The 19,563-nt window shown below is 47.0% G+C and overlaps 1 protein-coding gene across 1 annotated transcript in view; it reads left to right on the top strand.

Moving 5' to 3' along the window:
• Positions 1 to 4,835: 4,835 nt before the first annotated feature.
• Positions 4,836 to 19,563, top strand: part of B3GAT1 (beta-1,3-glucuronyltransferase 1) — a 50,183-nt gene continuing 35,455 nt past the window's right edge. The window contains exon 1 of the mRNA XM_075521144.1: positions 4,836 to 5,079. Within this exon, the coding sequence (XP_075377259.1) occupies positions 5,022 to 5,079 (58 nt within the window). The 5' untranslated portion in view covers positions 4,836 to 5,021. The remainder of the gene's footprint in view (positions 5,080 to 19,563) is intronic.

The raw sequence follows: 19,563 nt of genomic DNA on the forward strand, positions 1-19,563 counted from the left end.
GCTTGTCCTTCCTGCCAAAGGTGCGCTTCTGCTTGAGGAAAGGAAAGCATCACCCCCGCTTGGCCTTCAGCAGGCATGCCAGCTTAGTACATCTCCACAAGAGGATTGGAAACATAAACACTGTGTAATTCGGTTAAGTGGGAAGAGAAGGCAAACTCATCATAATAGCTCAAAATAAGAAACCCAAAACCAACAACCACCCCGAAAACAACAAATAACAGCTGCTTTTTGCAGGAGCAGCGACGGCCAATTTTCCTTCTCATAAAAGAGAGCAATGATGTGTATCTCTCTGAGCGTGCTGCAGCTGCAGCCATCTCTCTGAGCACAGCTCTAACCAAGTTTCCGGAACAATATGATAGATTGTGTCTGCATAATCAGAAGAATGCAGGATCCTAACTGAGCCAAACTGCTAACAGGCAATAAAGCCAGGGCACTGACACGCTCACCCTATGAAGCACCTAATCGGTTACCTTTATATTTATACAAGTGCACTGCTTATGGATATATTTTTGGTTGAGTATAATGCATTTGTGCACTCTTTGAGTGATGGGGTTGGAATTGTTGGAACAAAAGTTAGGAGAATGTATACTACTTCTCTCCTGTCTCCTGTTGCCTGAGAGCACTCCACTGTTCCCAGCTACATTGCAGTCACTTGAGACCAGCTTGCCGAACTGTGATTCATAATACTGGGTTCTCATCTGCATCACCTGTGCGGTTTGTTTTCTCATTAAAAACTCTTGTTCCTGGAATCACATTATTTTCCCAGAATCTCAGCGTGCTGCTTTCTCTCCCCCACCCCTTGTCCCCCGTAGCGAGCATCACATCTTCATGGTTGTGGGCAGAGGGAAAAAGCTTGGGAATGCACACTCCAAAGATCAAAAAAAGTAAAATGTCAGGAAACTTTTTTTTTTAAGTGCACTTCGTTGCATGAAGTTGTGAGTGTAGAAATAACTATGTAGCTGTTGTACAGAACTGTGATGCAGATCCATGCTTACTGGAAATGATCTTGAAGACAGACTGTGGGTGGCACAGGACCAAAGACAGATTTAAACTTTGTTTTCAGAGGTGAAATTGCTCCTTTCCTAAAGTACTATTTTGGCTCATCTTAGGGTATGTAGTGACTTGGTATATGTCTGACGGAGATGTTGCCAGAGAGGTAATGCTTTACCAGTCCTATGACTGACCTCAGATGTTATTTCCATGGTTCTGTTATTCATCCTAGGAAATTTCTGTTATTGAGCAGAGAAAGAAACCATCAGTCCTGTCACATCATCATCCAACAATACAGTCCACATAGGAACTCAGTCTCCCTAATCATTTCGGTTTGCAGCAGCCAGTACTGCTGCAGTCAGTGTGTGCAAGGGGCCTGGGCTGTCAGAAAGCACCTGTCTGCGATGAGCCCAGCAACATGTGCCAGGGCAGTGTTACACACATCCCCTAAACACTGTACATGTGTCTACAACACCACAATTGGCTGGAACTGGACCCTCTGGAAAACCCACGTCTGGCAGTTCCCTGACAAGGAGTGCAGGAGAGAAAGGACACTCAGGCGCCCAAGGAAATAACTGCTGAATATACATGATCTCTCCTGACCTGAACAGCTGTGTGTTGTTGCTGCAGTCATATTGCTGGTATTTCTCCCCGTCCCAGTGTCTCACTGTTTCATCAGACATTGCAAGAGTCATGAAGTATCTTTTTTCCCTCCACAAATCTTCAGTTTCTGGCACTGCACAAGTATATGAATACCTCAGCTTTCCATTCAAATTCAGACCATAAATAGTTAGGTAGATCAACTGGTTGCAGATAGAGTGTGCTTCAGGTTAAGTTTCTATAATTGCTGGAGTTGAAAGGCAAAGGAAAAAAACCTCCTAGTGTTTGTTTTGTCTTTAATCATGCCTTTACAAAGTCAGTTTTGTGACTCCCTGGGGTTTAGCTGGATATTTTTGCATATCTAAAAGAGGCGGTGTTGCCTTCCCCCTTCCCTCTCCATTATTTGTCTATTCCTTTGTGTCAGGTCCAGCTTAAGTTGTGAGCATTCTCTGGACTGTGGTGATAATTATATTTATTCCTCGGAGATGGTTTTCATTGGGTTTGCAAACAAGACAGAGCCTCTGAGATCCTGCTGGTTTTGGCCCTCTGATAGCTTTTGAACCATTTGCAAATTTCAAATAGATTTCTCCAGAACGTGTCAGTCTCAAAGCGAACTCAAAGAGAATGTTATTTTTATTACCTAAAGAGACTGGCAGAATCCTATATTTCTATAGGCTTCGTAAACATAGGTGGCCAGAGAAAAGACTCTGTTAATCCCACTACTGGGGGCTGCACTCTAAGGTCACCCTTACTAGAAATCAGGATCTGTGTCAGAGACATTGCAAATGTCCAAAGAACAGGAAAAGCTGCTTTGTGAGCATGCATCTCGCTAAAAAAAAAGTGCCTAAACCTCAATCCATTTCCATAGGAAATTCAGAGTTCTCTGGTTCCGCTGCTTACAGAGTGACCTGAGTGTTAATAGGCTTATATATTTAGCTTATACCTTTATATGGTGTTCCTTTCACTGTTTAAGCAATATAACAGACATCTATCACATTATTTGTTTTCCCCACCCTAAGAAAGGAGTATCTGAGGACTGGAAAGTAGTATAAATTTTGCTGTGTTTCAGATAGAGACGGCAATGTCGGAGAAACACACCTTGTGTATGCCATTTTGGAAAGTGCTGAACACTCTGATCACTTCCCTTCCTGGAGGCAGAGATGCTACTTGGGTGCATGATTCAAGTTAACTTAATGACTTAGTCTCTTTTACATCTAAATGAGCTGGTACAGCATACCCTCTGGGATTAGCACAGATGACCTCATGTCTGGAAGAGCACAGTGTACCCTGTTCGTCTGCTTCCGGCAGGAACAAATGCACTTTCTGGATGTTTTGAGATTTGATTTTCAGTTGTGCTCTGACTGAGCATCTTCATTTAAGAAAAAGATGTGCAGAGCCTTATATGTCCAGTTTTCAAGGGATCAGGAGAATCCCAGTTTCCTGCATGAGAAAAAGGTAGGCTCTGGGTATAGAACAATTAAATTTAAATAGTCTGTTCCTCTTAAATGTGCATTTAAACCAATGAGAAACCTCTCTGAAAAATGCTGGAATCTCGTTTAATCAGCTATCTCCTTCACTGCATTTCAGTAAACTCTGAGGGTAGACAAAAGGCCTCTTGCGGTGTGAGTTGGGAAGGGACCTGCACCCTTCCCCCCGCTAGCCTTGCAACACAAGGACAGTCATTGCTCTTCTCTGTCAAAAGCTCTAATTCCTAATTTAGGAGGTAATTCTAGTGCAAATTAGTGCGCCTTGCAGATAGAATTAGAGTCTGTGTGATGATTTGGAAAATACAATCAATTTACTCCTATTGTTTGTACATGTCAGATCTCTCCAATAATGAAGAATTTACTCCTTGTGCATGAATACAAACAATGAGCTATTAGCCATGCGAGATGAGAGAGCCTGTCAGAAACAACAATCCCAAGATGCGATGTGCTACATTTGAACATCAGTGAGGATATGCCCAGCTCTGTGCAGTAGGTCTTGGTGCAGCAAATCCTGCCATGTGCAGAGGCTGCAGGATTGAAGTGCTGAGTGTATGAGTAGGGTGACTCCTAGTTAGGGCATGAAAACCTACTCCCCTGTCCAAAATGATGTGGGAGGAGGGTAAAGGGAAGGCTCTCAATCCTGCTGCTACAGCAGGGGAAGAGAATCCAATGCTGGGTTCTGGCTGGCACTGCCTCTGAAAGGGGGATTGTCTCTTACCCCTGCCGCTGAGCTCTGCTCTCGCAACATGGCTGGACTGGCCCTGTTACCCAGCCATGGGCTTCTCCGCAGCTCCTGTGCTCCCCAAAGACTTGCTCTGCCTCTGGAGCTTGTAAAGAGTGCCACTGTGCAACATCTTTTGAAGTCCCATTTGGGACTTTGCTGATGCAACCGTTATTAATAGTGTAGGTGTGGTTTCTCTGTTGGAGTAATACATTTTTGGAGATTTTGCCCTGTGTGGAAGACAGACAGGATCTTCAGCTGGTTCAAAGAGCTATGGATTATTTGTCAATATGGTGATTTACATCAGCAGAGAGTGTGTCCCCGGTGCTCCTACCTCTTTTAGAGCTCTTACAGACTATCCCTTTGTTCCACATCCATCCAGGGCTCATTAGAGGGTAAATGGAGAGTGTCTGTTGATCTAATCCTTACTTTCTGATCTTTCCGTGGTCTGATCTAAACAGCTTTTTAGGAAGCAAACAATATGCATATTTCATGAAATTCATTTCAATATCTGTTTAATTGTGAACGCTCTCTGTGAGACTGTGAGATGCTTACTGCTCCTTGTGAATCATCTGAGCTAACAAGCAGGGAAACTGAGAAACTGGTAATGAATTTCTGAGCGCTCAGCCTTCTCCAGTCTCCTGCTCCTCTCCCTCTTCCATCAGAAACTAGCTCTTTTGCCTGGGTCCAGGAGCAACAGTCTGGCAGCCAGACCATCTGGTTTCTTCCCAGCATGGTTTCAGGTCTGATTTTTGGCTTTGGGCAGTTTCTAGCCCCCTTTCTGTCTGATACTTCCCCATGGTTTCTGCACCTCCAGAGTTAGGAGGATAAGTAAGTCATGTAAAACCTCATTCTTGTAATGTTGTACTGAACTGCTTGCTGCCTGCAACCTGGATTATTTGCTGTTGTTTCCAAAAGGGCAGTTTGGCAGGTTGGTTCTTCTTTAAGTCAAATGACAGGGAAAAAAACACATCTGAGGTCTTGATGTCTCTCAGAAGTCCCAGGCAGTTACTGTGCAAACTTCCTGCTATGCTGCTAGCTACATGGTATTTTTTCCTCAGTTTTGGTGATGTGGCAGCTTGTAAAATGTGCTCAGCCTTCCTCCTCTTTAGAGACATGGCCGAGGAATGTTGGCTGCGCCAGAGAAAGGCCGTTCCTAGGAAAAGGTTCCCTTTAATCCCCATGATGCCTACTGGAAAAGGTGACTGCTTTAGCAGGGGCCCATGCTGGCTTCTGGGGCTGGAGGCCAGGATGCGGAGATCACCTCTGTGCTGAATCCAGGTAGGAGATTCTGGTGGCTGTAAATTACTTAGGCATACAGATGTTTAAACATATGTATCCTATCGCTGGGGCCAGCCTTAATGCTGTGGGAAATGTATGAGATGGTAAAACCTACATTATCTGGGATTTAGGATGTTTGCTTTGCAGAACAAGGGATTAGAGAATAGAAAGCTGAAATGACCATCTGTCTGCAGAAAAAGGACCCTGTGAATTCAAATTTCCATGGTAATTTTCCCTAATCTGCTTGGCTTCATTTGATATCCTCTATCAGAGCTGATGTCCTTGTGCCCCAAACAGTAACATAGTTCATTTTCCACACACGGACGTTTTCTTCTACTTATGCCTTTCTACAAGGAGTTGCAAGGTATCTGTAGAAAGCATTTACTTAGCTGTTGCTCTTGGAGTTTCCCATTGTTTGCAGCCCTATGTAATCTTAGTGCTTCCAGCACCTTCTATCTCCAAAGAATGACAGCTGTGAATGTGCACCTGGTTTTCGTATTGCTTCTACATCTAGTATTGAAATGCAATTGCCTCTGGGGTGGAATGACTCATGCTGTTGAACCGTATCACTGCACAATAGTTTAGATCAGGAAGTAAGTAGTAATACTGTGTGCTTATATACTAGTGTTGTCAATTTTTGCAATGTGATTGTGGATCTAATGGTATTTGATGTTCCTCTGTAGAGCCTCGGTTCCTGGAAACATAGGAACCTTGAGCTTTTGTTTTTAAATAAGCTTCTAGGCCTTGTGGCTATAGAGAAGAAATCTCAAAGTGTGTTAAAAGTGTAGCCTACAGATGCACAATCTAGAAAGCTGAAAGCCCCAAGCTTATTAATTTTAAATCTCATTATTTTTAAGAGCAAATTGTATTTTCCTTAAAGTAGCAGAGACATAATACCTGCAAAGAGCCAGCAGATCCTTGGTTCTGTGGTGGAGCTGTGCACTGTAAAATGCAGTTTTGTTATGCTCACCTAACATAACTGGTACAGAGATGCTTAGAGTCTGAATGAAATAAGACTTTTCTTTGTTTTAAAACCTTTCCTTGCTCTCATTCTGTGGTGGATGTAGTTCTGAAGACAGAGATCCTGCCCGTGGGAGGTTGATTCTGGATATCTTCAGCAAGACAAAGAGGTTGCTGAGCACTAATCAGTGCTGGCAAAATGGCTTGCCCCTGTGCTGGTATTGGTATGTGCTCTCCAGAGGCTCACAGGTGCCTTCAGAGTGAAACACACAAAATAGATTGGGGTTCTCACCCTTGTGCAGGCTGTCTTGCAGCATAGGAGCTTGAGATTTTTTTTGCTGTACTGTGTGTTTTCCTTTGTCTTTTCTTTTCTTTCTTTCTTTCCTTTTTTTTTTTTTTAATTTAAGCACAAACCAGCACTGCCACTTAGCATTTCCTTGTTTACAGCAAGGTGAGTCGTATTTACAGTGCTGGGGAATTTGTCAGGAGCTGCATTCTGCTCGTCATCTGTTTCTTCCCCATTTCAGAAAGCAATTAGCAGGCGGAGCATGTGAATAACAAAATGTGCTGGAAGGGGCTGTTCACCCAACTGTGCTGAACGAAATGCTGCCTGTCAGTTGCTGCAAGCGACTGACAGCTCTGACACCAGGGTACAACCCAGGTCCCGTAAACAGAGATGCCCTGGACTAGCAAGTCAGCAGAGGAGAGAAGAAAGAGATCCACGTGAAATAGCAACTGGACATCAGGATCCTTGAGGAGACTGTCTTAGGGCAAATAGTGGCAATTAGGGGCATATAATGTAGAGCTTGGTCCTTCCTCTTTCCATATAAGCTGATGAGTTGCGCATGCAGACTTTTAGCAGTGTCCTGAGCTGTTACTATCTTAGAAAGGAAGAATAGAGGAACAAACTTTGTGCTGACTTCTGCTACTTGAGATGCAGCCTGGGCTGAGGTAGCGTGTGTGACCAGTGTTTTAGCCAGGGGAGAGCTAAAAGATGCAGGACAATGGAGCAGTGTTTCATGGACATTTAAAAAGAAATCATCTACAAATATAAGTTAATATTTTACTTCAGTTGCATGGGACGTTTCACTGCCCTTGGAGTTATTGTGCTGAGTTTGGATGCTGGATTCAATTGGGGAAGTGTGAAGCAGAGGGATTTTAGTCTGCTTTAAGTGCAAATGTCTGTGCAAACTTAAACATGGAGCTGCTACAGACTTTTCCATTATTCATATATTAGATGCCTCGCTCTAAGTATGGACTTGGTTTCTCCAAAACTCAGCCTCTCCACTATATGTGTGGCTTGGGGAGGGATGAGATTACCCCTCTTGTTTTAGAAAAGGAGCATGGTAAGGCTTTTTGAGCTGCAAGACTGAAATAGGTGTATGTTCTTTGTCCAGAGCTGTGCAAGTCTCAGAAGAGCAGGTTAGAGCAGTGCCTTGCAACTGGGAGGCTTGGGTTCGTTACTAACCTACTCTGGGAACTTGAGCACGCTGCAGATCTGAAGCTTGGACTTCTCACTTTGCTTCATGGAGATAGGTCTGAGGTACAAAGTTAATTTTTTGCAAAACACTCAGTGTTTGGACAGGCCCTCTTCTAAACCAGAAAATGCTGTCTCCCCAGGGTGAGGGACCAGAAGGGAAAGAGGAGGAGGAGAGGACGAGAGGAAGGAGGAGAGGAGAGGAGAGGAAGGAGGAGAGGAGAGGAGAGGAAGGAGGAGAGGAGAGGAGAGGAAGGAGGAGAGGAGAGGAGAGGAAGGAGGAGAGGAGAGGAAGGAGGAGAGGAGAGGAGAGGAAGGAGGAGAGGAGAGGAGAGGAAGGAGGAGAGGAGAGAGGAGAGGAGAGGAGAGGAGAGGAGAGGAGAGGAGAGGAGAGGAGAGGAGAGGAGAGGAGAGGAGAGGAGAGGAGAGGAGAGGAGAGGAGAGGAGAGGAGAGGAGAGGAGAGGAGAGGAGAGGAGAGGAGAGGAGAGGAGAGGAGAGGAGAGGATCCTCTATCCCAGGCATTTGGATACTTTCAAATCTTTTCCTTCCCTCACAGATTTATTGTGGTGTCCTTCAAGTGAGTATGTTGCCTGAAAAGCAGGCCCACTTCATACAGCTTTGCATCCATCCAGCTTACTATAAAATAATAATCATACCATTTAGAATATGAAACCAGTCAGTATCGCCCAAGGGTAGATGCGCCCTTGAAAGGGAAAGTTAAGAGTGTTTGTTCAGAGCAAGAAGGCGGCGGAGAGGATGGAGCTGAATGCAGGCGACAGCTCCTGAGCATGATGCTTTCTGACGGACAGTGGCTGCTCCCTCCATCAGCCAATACCTGCGGGAATCCATCAGGCTTCCCACCTGAGGCCACAGTGTAAGGGTGAGCAAAGGTTTGGCTACTCGGGCAGCACTGTGAACAACCTGGGCACAAGCTGGCTTGTGTGTGCAACATTGTGGGTGGATCCAGAGCTTGGTCTCAGGAAGGATATGGACTGAAGAGCAGCCTTCCCAGGAGTGGCTGTGGGCAGAAGCCCCCTTCCATTAATCCAGATGTGTTTACGGCAGTAGTTTCCCTAGTGGGAATGGCGCTGTACATAGAAAAGATTGTCTTTGCAGGGCCGTTTCCCAGTGGAGCACTGCACTTGCTCATTTCATTGCAAGGGAAAAATGTTATTCCTGTCCTGTCTGTTTGTTTCTCAGCTGCTGTTAGAGCATATTCACATGTATCAGAACTAATCAGGGCGATATTTAATTTACCTGAACAGACATGAGCTGCTGAACTGTCGCAAGGAACTAAAAGAAAGCATGGTGTCTTGGTGCTACAACTTGCAGGCTTGAAGTGAAGCATCATGACCAACCAAGCCTCTGAGCCCTGCTGTTTTGATTCTTTGTCTTACGCTGGCATTGAACAACTGCATTTGTTGGAATGGAGATGGGAGGAGAAACTGGGTCAGCATCGAACACAGCATTAAACTGGGTATTTGCAGACCCAAGTTTATTTAGTTCTAGGGACACTTTGGGCCAGTTTGAAAACATCCTCTGTGCAAGTGGAGCCCTGTGGCCCAAAGAAGAGTCCAGATCCCGTTCCTGTCTCTGCTGTCACGCCTGTGTGACAGAAGCATTGCAGCAGCTGTGCAAAAGGGCTTTGAGATGCAGCAACAAAGTGGTTATTTAGAAGTGAGATGTTTGTTGTTTTTATAATAGTGTGTTCCTTTGAAATGATGGGCTCAGCTCCTTGGCAGAGGGTGCTGCTCTATGTGAATGCCACGCACAGCCCGCACGTCCACAGACACCGTGGACATAAATGCTCTACATGCTGGAGACAGCCCAACTTGCAAAGCTCAGATCTGTATTTCTGCAGGAAGAGTGCACGTTTGTGCGTCTCTGCTTGAGTCCAAATGCTGAGCCTTTTCCTGCCTGCACGTATGTTATCAGTGTATGCTGTGAATAAGATTGCTGTAAATCTGTGTGCTCCTGCAAGCACTGTAGCCCTTTAGGTTTCAGTCAGGGCTTGAGCTGTTTTCTTCCTGAAGGGGTTTGGGCAGTCCCTCACCTGGAGTGCAGTCTGTTCACAGATGGGGCAAGACTTTAGCTCGCTTTTGGCAGGTCTGCTTTAGGAGATTTGTCTCTCTCTTTCTAGATGGGAATGAGTAGCTGGGAGACAAGGGAGGAAAGAGGAGAGGAGTGAGAATAATGAGTAAATGTTAAATTTCTGTTTATGAAAAGGCTTTTTGATAAGTTGGTAGCCATTTAAACAGCACTGTTAATAAAATACAGTCTCTCAGAAAGGCCAGTTCAATTCTGTGCCATACATGGATTTGCAGTATCTGAGATGGATGAGATCTCTCTTCTGCTTTCACGAGAAACAATTTATTTACAGGGTGAGGCTGTCAGACCTGCATGAACAAACCTGGCAGGTCTGCAGAATAAGCTTTTGTTTGGTTTATATTTCTAGCTTCTTCCTTTAGCCAAAGTGGCCCTGCTTGAGCCGCAGGCTTTGTTCTGAGAGGTATTAGATGGTCAAAAGATGGGCCCTGTTCTCGCCTGCCAGCTAGTCCTGACTGATGCTGCATGTGTTTGGCAGTGTGCTGTGTGGGATGGCTTGGAGCAGAAATGAGTACTGCAAAGGTGTTGTTGCTTGAACCTCCACTGAGAATAAAAGCCTGATTTCTCTCTTTATCTGGGAATTAGTTTGGGGAATGACTCACTCTGTTGTCCAAGTAGCTAATGCTGCTGCTGGATTATCCTGGCTGCTGCAGCTTGGACTCCCCACTCACATTGTTCCAGTTAGTCAAGTGAGTGACACTTGGCCTTATTTAAAATTTGTAATTGTAGTTGCTTTTTCTTCACTGCTTGCTAAGCTAATGTGGTGATCAAAGAGAGAGGCGGGAGGATCTACTGGGAAAAGTCAGAGATCTTTCATGGCATTGCCAGAACGCCAGAGCTCAACCTGGTCTAGCCTTTGGCATCATTTTTTACCAGGAGAGATCAAACACCATGAGCTTTGCATCTACTGTCTATAGAAGATTAATGTTTCTGTTCCACTGGAGCCTATGGCTCAGAAATAATGACCTGGTGAGAGGCACACCAAAATAGTGCATGGAAAGGTCATGATAACAATTACAGGAGAGTAATAAAAGCAATTAAGTATTCACAGCAGCTTATTCCTTTGCAAGGGTGGAGATATCCCATTTTAGAGAGGAGCAGAGGTCATGCTATAGAAAGATGATGAGCATATTTGATGTGGCAGGTGATGGATTCCCTGACTTGAGCAGGGTGAGTGTCCTTTTTGTCTGTGTTCAGGGCGGTGCAGGAGCAGGAGCCAGCATAGATGATGAAGAAGCCTTCCCTTACACCTGCTCTGAAGGCTGTGAGGCAAGAAGCTGCAGGACTTCCTCATGCTGTGGAGGGGAAGCGAGCATCTGTGCCAAATCCTCACGGTGGTACCAGTCCTCCGGGGAGAGAGAGCAGCAGCAGCATGCTGGAGCTTTCAGCATCCTTAGTGCGAAGATGCACATCCTCTGTGGTTTCGACATCTAATTCTGCCACTGCGATGCCTCTCCATCCCTGGGCTGAATCTAGTGGGTTGGGAACATTCCTAACACCAGAGGCTTTATCTGCCACGCTGCAGGCTTGTTTCTTCATCTCTGCCAAAGGGTTTGTAGCCTGCATCCTCTACTATGCAAAGGCAACATTTTGCTGCCAAGGTGATGGTGTAACTGAGATTTAAGGCCTGTGTATGTGCAAAACCCTGCAGTGTTTGAAATGGAAGTAGAAACACAGTCATCCTCAATCTGTTTTTTTGTATGATTCACAAGGGGACTTCTGGGCCTTGAAAAGAAAACGTGTATCCCATGCCAATAGGTAAATGTCGCAACGTTTACTGGTGCATTAACAGTGTTTTCAGTGTAGGATTGATACCAAAGCATTGGGTGAGTGTGTATGCACATCCCATCAGCTTTATTGATGACAATGTTGTTGCTGTTGAAATGGGTGAGGAAGCAGGCTCAGAGTTAAGTGCCTTGGACATTTGGAGTCAGCGGCAGAGCTGGAAATAGGACCCTGGTGCCTTGGCTCTCAATCCTCTGCTAATCACGGCACCGGAGGTGAAATGAAAGCCTTCTTCAATCTTCTACCGCTAGTGCCCAGGGCCGGGAGGCACATCTCCTCCCTCTTGGAGCGGCTGGAGCGGAGATACGGATGGAGGGCTGTCAGTGCTGTCTGGGAGAGAAACTGCTGGAGAAACTCCTCGTGCTGCTCATGTAGGATGCTGTGGGGATGTCGGCTGCTCTTGCTGAGTTGGAGGGACTGCAGTAACACTCCCTGCTACTAACCCTGGACTGCTTTTTCTTAGTTCTCTGATTCTATCAGAAAGCAGTGTGCCTCACTCCCTTTTTGTTGTCTTGTCGGTGGTGGTGGGCTTTTTGTTTAACAGCAATTTCACCTTTGTTGCCAAAGCTGCGAGTAGGGCTGGGCCGAGGGAGGAAGTGTAATTAAAGTTTGCTCAGACAAAGGCGTTTGGTGACGAGATGCAGTGTTGCTGAATCCACAAGGGGCACAATTAACTGATAAGAGTAAACTAATTGTTATTCATATTAAATTAGGGCACAGGTGATTTGGAAAATCTATAGACACTCCCATATGCTTTGCGATTTTGCATTGCAGATTATGGTTTTATAAGGCCCTTCTGGGATTCGGATTATAGAGGCAAAGTGTGGAGCTGTATCTAAACTGAACATACTCTTTCCTGATTAACTACATGATAAAAACATAAATGTGCACATCAGAGGATTTATCGCTGTGTTTGCATACTAATTTTTCTTTTCCAGGCATGAAGACAACAGTTTTTTATAGATCCAAGTGATTCTGTTTAGTGGCAGCTGGATAAACCCAGACAAGGTGACGTGATTCCCATGTTGTCACATAAGAGTTTTGAGATGGAGGTTAATAGCAGGGAATGGGCATATGGCAGAGACATGACTGCCACAGGAGTGGTAGGAGATGCTGAGATATTTGCTGCTGGTTCTTTTGTGCTGTGCTGTCATGGTCTGCGAATGTTTGTAGGCAAGAGGCAGCAGGGCCATGCTCACCCTGGCAGGATGAAGTGAGGCTGCGAAGAGGTGCAGTTTGCCTGCACACTGCACGGGAATGGCAGGCTGGTTGAACTTTTGGGGCCATCCTGCATCAGGCTCTGTTGGTTTAAAAGAGCTCTGAAATGAATATTTATAAACGTGACATGAAAAAAGAGTCTAAATTGCTTGTGTGATCTTGGGACATGTGAGATATTATGATTATTTATGCGCTTCTATGTCTCACTTTATCAGTTCATTGTGTTGCAGTCCCAGAGTGCACAAGCTGCTCCTGAAGGAGGTTCTCTTTCAGAAAGATCCAAAGCTGCCTGGCAATGCAGTGTAGAAAATGTGGGGACATCAGAGCAGAAAATGGGGCAGAGCATGTGTCAATAGCATAGCTAAAGTATTAAGGCAAAGAGAAATGCAGGCCTTTGGCTCGGACTTGCTGGTAAGTCTTCTGAGCCCTACAAAAAAAAAGGGCCTGTGACTTCTGTCATCTGGAAGTCCCCATTTGGGGTTGTCTCACTTAACACACTGAGAGACCCAGCAGTAATGCCAGCAGTGCATGCATGTTCTTGCTTCCTCTCCTCTCTTCTGGTCTCAAGCTGTGGCATCCCGAGCAAAGACAAGAGTTTCTGACCTGTACGATGAGTGTGTGGAAGGTTGGGTGGAGGGTTTGGAAACAGAGCTTAATTACAAAGCAGTGTGAAGAGAGCTGGGTCGCTGTTTATGTTTGTTTGCTAAGAGGGTGCTTCCCAATAAATTAAAATCCCTTAGAGAACAGTTTGGATGTATGTGATTTAGCACCGTCTGGGTTGCACTAGTCTCTGAACAATCTCTGCCTTGGATTCTGGCCAAGATAACGATCGGAGAAAGGCTGTAGCTGGACAAGGAGTCTAGGGGTTATTGAATCACTCCTGCCAACTCCCAGCACTGTGCTAAACCATTTCCTTTTAGAAGTTCCCCTGAGTTAGGTTTACCTATGATGGGTCTTTAGCCCACGAAGAGTTTCTTCCCAGATGTTAAGAAGGACCACTGTCCATGGGGAGCTCCGTGCAAAGTGTGGCTCTCCTTTCCTGGGCTCTGAGCTGATGCAGGCTCTGTCTCTCGCAGCAATGCAGAGAAGAGGGGTCTTGCGTTAGGCTGAAGTATCTTTACTGGAGGAAATCCCAGTGGTAAAATGCCAGGCTAGGGCTTAACTTGTTTGCCGATTTGAAGGGGAGAGCACCACCTGCTGATACATCACCACGACTTTTCTTTTGGTCTCCCCAATGCTTGCTCTGACCTGCTCCTAAATGTGTTTTGCATATATCTGTGAAGCAACCTGAGGGCATGCTGAATCCACACGTCAGGGTGTATAAATGCCCTCTGTGCACGTACAGAGCCTTAATGGGGTCTGAAACAGCTCCTGACAGGCAGTGATGCCAGGGAAGAGAGTATCTCCCTGTCTTGGCTTGAAGGTAGAGATGGGCCGTACTCAGGGAATGGTTTTCCTCCAAAGGTCCTTTTGGACAGTCATCATATCAGGTAGATCAGTGCCCTGCCAGTCTTCCAAAGCCTGTTGTTGGTGTCTGGTTCCTTGCGTCTGTCTGAGGGCACTGCCCAGCTGGGAAGGGCTGAGTGATCTGTCTGTGCCTGTCTGCTGCTCACTCGAAGGCTGGTTGCAGAAGTGGAGCTGGGTGATGAGGAAGGATCTCCGATAGCTTGTGTAGGTGAAGCCTGTGAGATAGACTTTCTGAGTGGAACATAAGGAGATTTTGGATGGGATGACAGCTTTTATTATTGCTTGCTGTACCTTTACCAGAAGAAAAAGAAACCTTGGCTTCAGAGTAGATTTGTCACAGAATTATCCGCCAGTTTCCCCCCCACAACAGACTAAAAGGCTGGTAATCGCTCTCTGTAGCACAGCAATAAGGGCAATAGCAGCATGCGCTGGAAACGGTCTCTGCAAATAGCAGAACGTGTTGCTCCACTCCATAAGAAGCTTGTGCTCTGCTTGAAAACCTGTTGGCCTCTGTTTGGCCCTTGGAGAGTAATAACTGGGCTAGCAGGTGCTTGCTGGAGGATCTTTTTGCCCAGCATGCACATGTCAACCAAAGTAGGTGCAAGGATCCGTTCCAGAGAGTGGGATGGACAGTGGTGCTTAAAGGGAGCACCATAAATAGGTGGAGGGGTTTTGTTGCATGGAGAATTAACGCGAGTGATTAGTTTGATTTGTGGTTATGAGCAGCTACTGCTCAGCTGTCCTGTGGGAAGAAGGGGGAATTGTCTGAGGTTGGCAAAGGGGCCAAACTTTGAGGGTTTTTTTCTCCATGGCCCCTCCTAGAGCCTAGGGTCCCTCTCGTCTGCATGACAAGGTAAGTGGGACTATCAAATGAGGGTCTCCCTTCCTAATGTCAAGGTTGGCTCTGAAGAGCTCAGGCATGTCATTTCAAAAACTGGCCTGTCTCTTTCCTCGTCCTGTTTCTGTAGATAGTCATATCTCAATTCTGACACCACAAGGTGGTAATAATCTTGAGAGATTATTAAGAATCTCTCTTAAAAAAGAGCCCAGCCTATGGGCTGAGGAAACTCCCAGAAAGCCTGAGGCAAGGTAGTTCCCATGTTCAGGCTGCCTGCGACCTGAAAACAAGACAGCGCTGCTGGAGGGAGTGAAACTGTGATTGGGGTAGCAGGGGAAGCTGCCAGCCAGGTTAGACGGGGAAACATGGACCACAGCAGCCCTTGGGTTGCTCCAGCTGGTACACTGCGCCCTCCCAGCAGCCCAGCACTGTGCTTGTGTGTGCACCGCTGAAATGTACCCTGCTATTTGCCGAATATTTGCCCTCGCACTCTTCCATTTGCCCTGCGCTGCCTTGGCTAATGCGGTTATTGTTTAGCTGGGGAGAGGCATCTGCTCGTGTTTGTGCCTGGCTACAGCGTGGTTCCAAGCAGAGATCCTCCTGACAGTGCCAGATGGCAAGCTGCAAGCACGAGGAAGAGGGGGAAAGGGAGCTGCAGCTCTGTCCCCTCCTGGGAAAAAAGCCTGGTGGGAGTGTGTCTGCCCCGGCTCTGCTTCTGTGTGTCTTTGGAGTCTGGAAGGGGCAGATGGAGCACGATCAAGGAGTGGGCCTCCAGACGGCTGGGGCAGGCAGAGCGTGTCAGGCTGTGAGCATCTAGTTCAGGTTTTCTTGTGCCTCCAATCCTGTGGTAATAAACCTTACATAAATCTAGCCGGAAGCACAGCATTAATATTTAAAAAATGACATTTAAAGTATTGAATATATGCTACATTATCCAGAAGAATATCTATGTGTGCGTGTGCATGTGTGTGCACACTTGGGGCTTTGTTTTCCTTTTATAGTGCATTGTTGTGTGTATGTCTTTTACTTGGGGTATTTTGTGCTATAATAAGAAGGGGGAGGGAGCGGGAAAATACTGCTCTGTTTATATACACTGCTGTCAACAGTGATGCTGCGTGTTTCAGATTCACATCCTCTGTGAAGCACTCTGGATTCCAAGCAAACAACACCCTTCCCCCCTTTATCCCGAAATCCTTCGGGAGGATTGCCTGAGCCTCTCCTCCCATACCCCTCTTGCTGGCAGGCTTGCCCTCTCCTGGTATTTGGCTCTGGTGAATGTGGCACACTCCATACCCAGCGTGCAAACAAGTCGATATGCTAAGGTTCAAAGGTACAACCTTGGAAAATGTCAGAGCAGTGTCTCTGCACCATTGTTCTGCTCCTCTGATCACAGAAAGGAGCTCTGAGTGAGTCAGGCTGTAATTTTCAGTCAGGGGGGCAGGGGAGAGACACAGCAATGCCTCTTGGTATGTGTCTATGTCCCTCCTGAGCTTCTTTGACACTTTTCCCAGTGCCTTTCACCTTTGTGAGTCTTCAGAGATGCTGATGCAGGGCTGAGCCTGAAATGTTACTGCTCACCCATAATTTTTATAAATCTCAGGTGTAGCACATCTCCTTTCCCTCCTCCCTGAGTTCTTATGTGTTTAGATCTTGTGGCAGGAGCATTTTTATGTCTCTTCTCCTTTGTTTTCCCCTCTCTCACCCAGCCCTGAAATAGTCAATGAATGTGCCCTTTCTTATCTCTTGATATAGGCCTCAAGGGACAGTTACTTCCTATCCATCTCCTGAATGCCATAACAGCAGGTAGCCTGGGACATGCTGGAAAAGTGCTGGGTCTGAATCTGCCCTTTTGATATAAGTGGACATTATGCATTTTTAATAGACATAGAGTTCAGTGAAACCCTTAGTACTAGCTGAATTGGCACAAAATTCCCAGGCAAGTAGTCTTTGGAGCTGATCTCTCCCTAGGTGCCTTGCAGAAAATTAGACCAAGGACAAAAAAAGGCCATGTTCCCTTTGATTGCAGAACTGCCTTGTTTTGCAGAGGAGGTGGCTGAGCAGAAGCTAGCCCGGCTGTGCGGTCTCTTTAGCTCTGCGTGAAGGATTCTGGATTGGCAGTCCTTGTTCATCCTTGTTCATCCACAGAGTAGGTGCAGCATAAGGGGAGAGGCTGTTATAAAGCACCTTCCTTCAAGCATCACCTTCTGTGGACAGTACTTCAGCACTGGCCTGGAGGTATCATCTCCCTGGTTTGTCCAGTGCAGGCCTTGCCAGCCTCAGCAAAGCTCACTTCCACCTGAGGCAGTGGCTTGGGGCCATGTGTGGAGTCCTCCAGCTTGCTTCACTTAAGGGGGAAAGAGTATGGGAGCTGCTGTCCATGGCCCTTGATTGGTGCAGTTAGGATTTGTCAGTGCGTCTTCACGCTTGCTAATTTCTGGGTAGTGCTTTGACTTCCAAGCTACATAGCAGACATCTCTGCTCCCAGGTGTCCCTTGAGATCCATGAGTTAAAACTGGGGTCTGAATGCTATAGGTTTAAAACAAAAAGCCTGGTGAAAATCGTGGGAGTCACTGGTGAAGATCACTGAGATTGCTCCACGATATGGACCTCACTCCCTGAGTACTAAAGCTTCTCACAGTAACTGGAAGGTTGTGGTTTTTTCTTTGTTGTTCCTTTTTTGGTAAAGTGTAAGTAAATCTCCCTATACCTCCTGGTTAGCATGGCACTGTAACCTTACCAGATCTGGAAGAGAAGGAGTAACAAGGGAGTAGCTGTAGCTATGGGTCAGTGCATGTCCACTGTGGAACATGTAGCCAGGAAGAGATGGTGGTATATGGAGGGGGTTGGTCTGGTTGGAAGCAGGTGAGCGGGTAGCAGTGGCAGGACAGGTAAAAGCTAACTCGCCCCCAACCTCGGGACTGACTTTTGGCTCATGTTAAACTGTCCAGCTGCGAGCGTGGCATTCAGAGACATATGTACTGTGGTGTTCAGCCATCTCTGAGAAATCTGCTGCTGAGCATGAGTCAGCCCTGCCTGGGTTAACTATTAAAGGGCAGTAGCAGGAGATAAGATCTTTACTCTGCTCCCCAGACCCTTCAAGCCCTGCATCCTCCAGGTGGTCCTGATGAAGGAAGGGAGTATCCCTAGGGTCCTGCTGCATTGTTGGAGGTCACAGAAGTGTCCTGTCTGCCCACTGGGCTTGGTGCAGTTGTCCCCAGATTAGGGGCAGCCCTAGTCACATCCAGAGCCTCCTTCCCATGGGGGAAGCATGTTCCTGCTGTCCCTTGCCCAGTGCCAGGGCCCTTAGTCAGCTGCCAGGGTGGATGTGGGGGTACCTTGCAGTTTGGGTAGGGAAGGCTGAGTGAGGCCATGGAAAGACACGGTGCTAGATAGAAGGGGAGTTGAATGAGATCTGATGAGTGTTACCCACTGCTTGCAAAGCCCAAGTGGACTCTACTGGGGAGCCATCAGTCAGGGCATGGAGGCACAGACAAGGGGGAGCGGAGTGTGCTTCCGCTAAAGTGTGCGTGCAGAAAGTGGAGCAGAGCTCAGCCTGCCTTCCTGAGAAGCTGGAGGGGAACCTTGCTTTCCACCTAGCATATGGTCACTGCTTTCTCTCAGAGAGGTGCTGAGCCCAGCCCTCATGCCCAGCCCTTCCTAGCCTCACACTTTCCATTTGCCTGCTGAGCTGGGAGAGCATCTCCCCTAGCCTCTGGCTGCAAACTCAGTGGGTGATGCCGTGGAGTGAGGAGAGCAGGAACCAATTCCTTAAGGGGCCATCTCAGAGCCTTCCCTGGCTTTTCCTCCCGTCGCAGGGAGAAGTGCCCCTGCCTAAGTGGAATAAATTGGTACAGACCATTAGCAGCGCAGGTCCTCCTCTGGTGGGGGGGAGGGAAGGGGCTGTCGGCACTGCTCTGGATACAAAGCAGCCAGCCACGCTCTGGCTCCTTCCTCCCGCACCCCGTTGGCCTCCTCCTCCTCCCTGTTTGCACACTCCCTCCCTCTTTCACTCTCTTTCTTTCCCTTAACGCCACGCTGCAGAAAGGCAGACCTGGGGAACTGGAGGTCCACAGAGGCAGTGGAGGAGGAAGGAGCTCTCCAATGCTGTTTCTTTGCGAGTGAAACGGGAAGGCAGAGAGGCAATGAAGGAGTGTCTTGGTTGCTGCCTGGATTAAGAAAGAATACATTTAAAAAAAAAAAAAATCCGGACCCAACAAACGAGGAAAAAGGGAGGAGAGAAGGAGGAGGAGGTTGCTGGGGGGAGCCCACTCCGGTGGGTGAACAGCCGCTTTGAATCGTGCCTCTGTTCCCAGGGATTAAAGCATGAATGGGAGCAGCTTCCCAGCCACGATGGAGAGAGAAGGCGGTTCAGGCTATGGGAATAAGGTAACTCTTGCCTCTTGCAGGCATTGCATGGCTGAGCTGAGCAGGACAGAGATCCTTTATGCACAGGGCTGGGTGTGTGTGCGTATGTGTGTATGCAGCGGGCCCGGAGTGGGAGGAAGCAGGAAAGACTCAAAGCGATTTTTCTACCCCTCCCAGTGTATTTAAAGAATGCAGAATGGATCCCGGGGGCTGCAGTGCTGGAGATCACTTTGCCCCCCCTTTTTCAGGCTGGGTGCCTGAGGACAC

The sequence above is a fragment of the Mycteria americana genome, chromosome 19 (assembly GCF_035582795.1).
Source record: "Mycteria americana isolate JAX WOST 10 ecotype Jacksonville Zoo and Gardens chromosome 19, USCA_MyAme_1.0, whole genome shotgun sequence".
NCBI lineage: Eukaryota > Metazoa > Chordata > Aves > Ciconiiformes > Ciconiidae > Mycteria > Mycteria americana.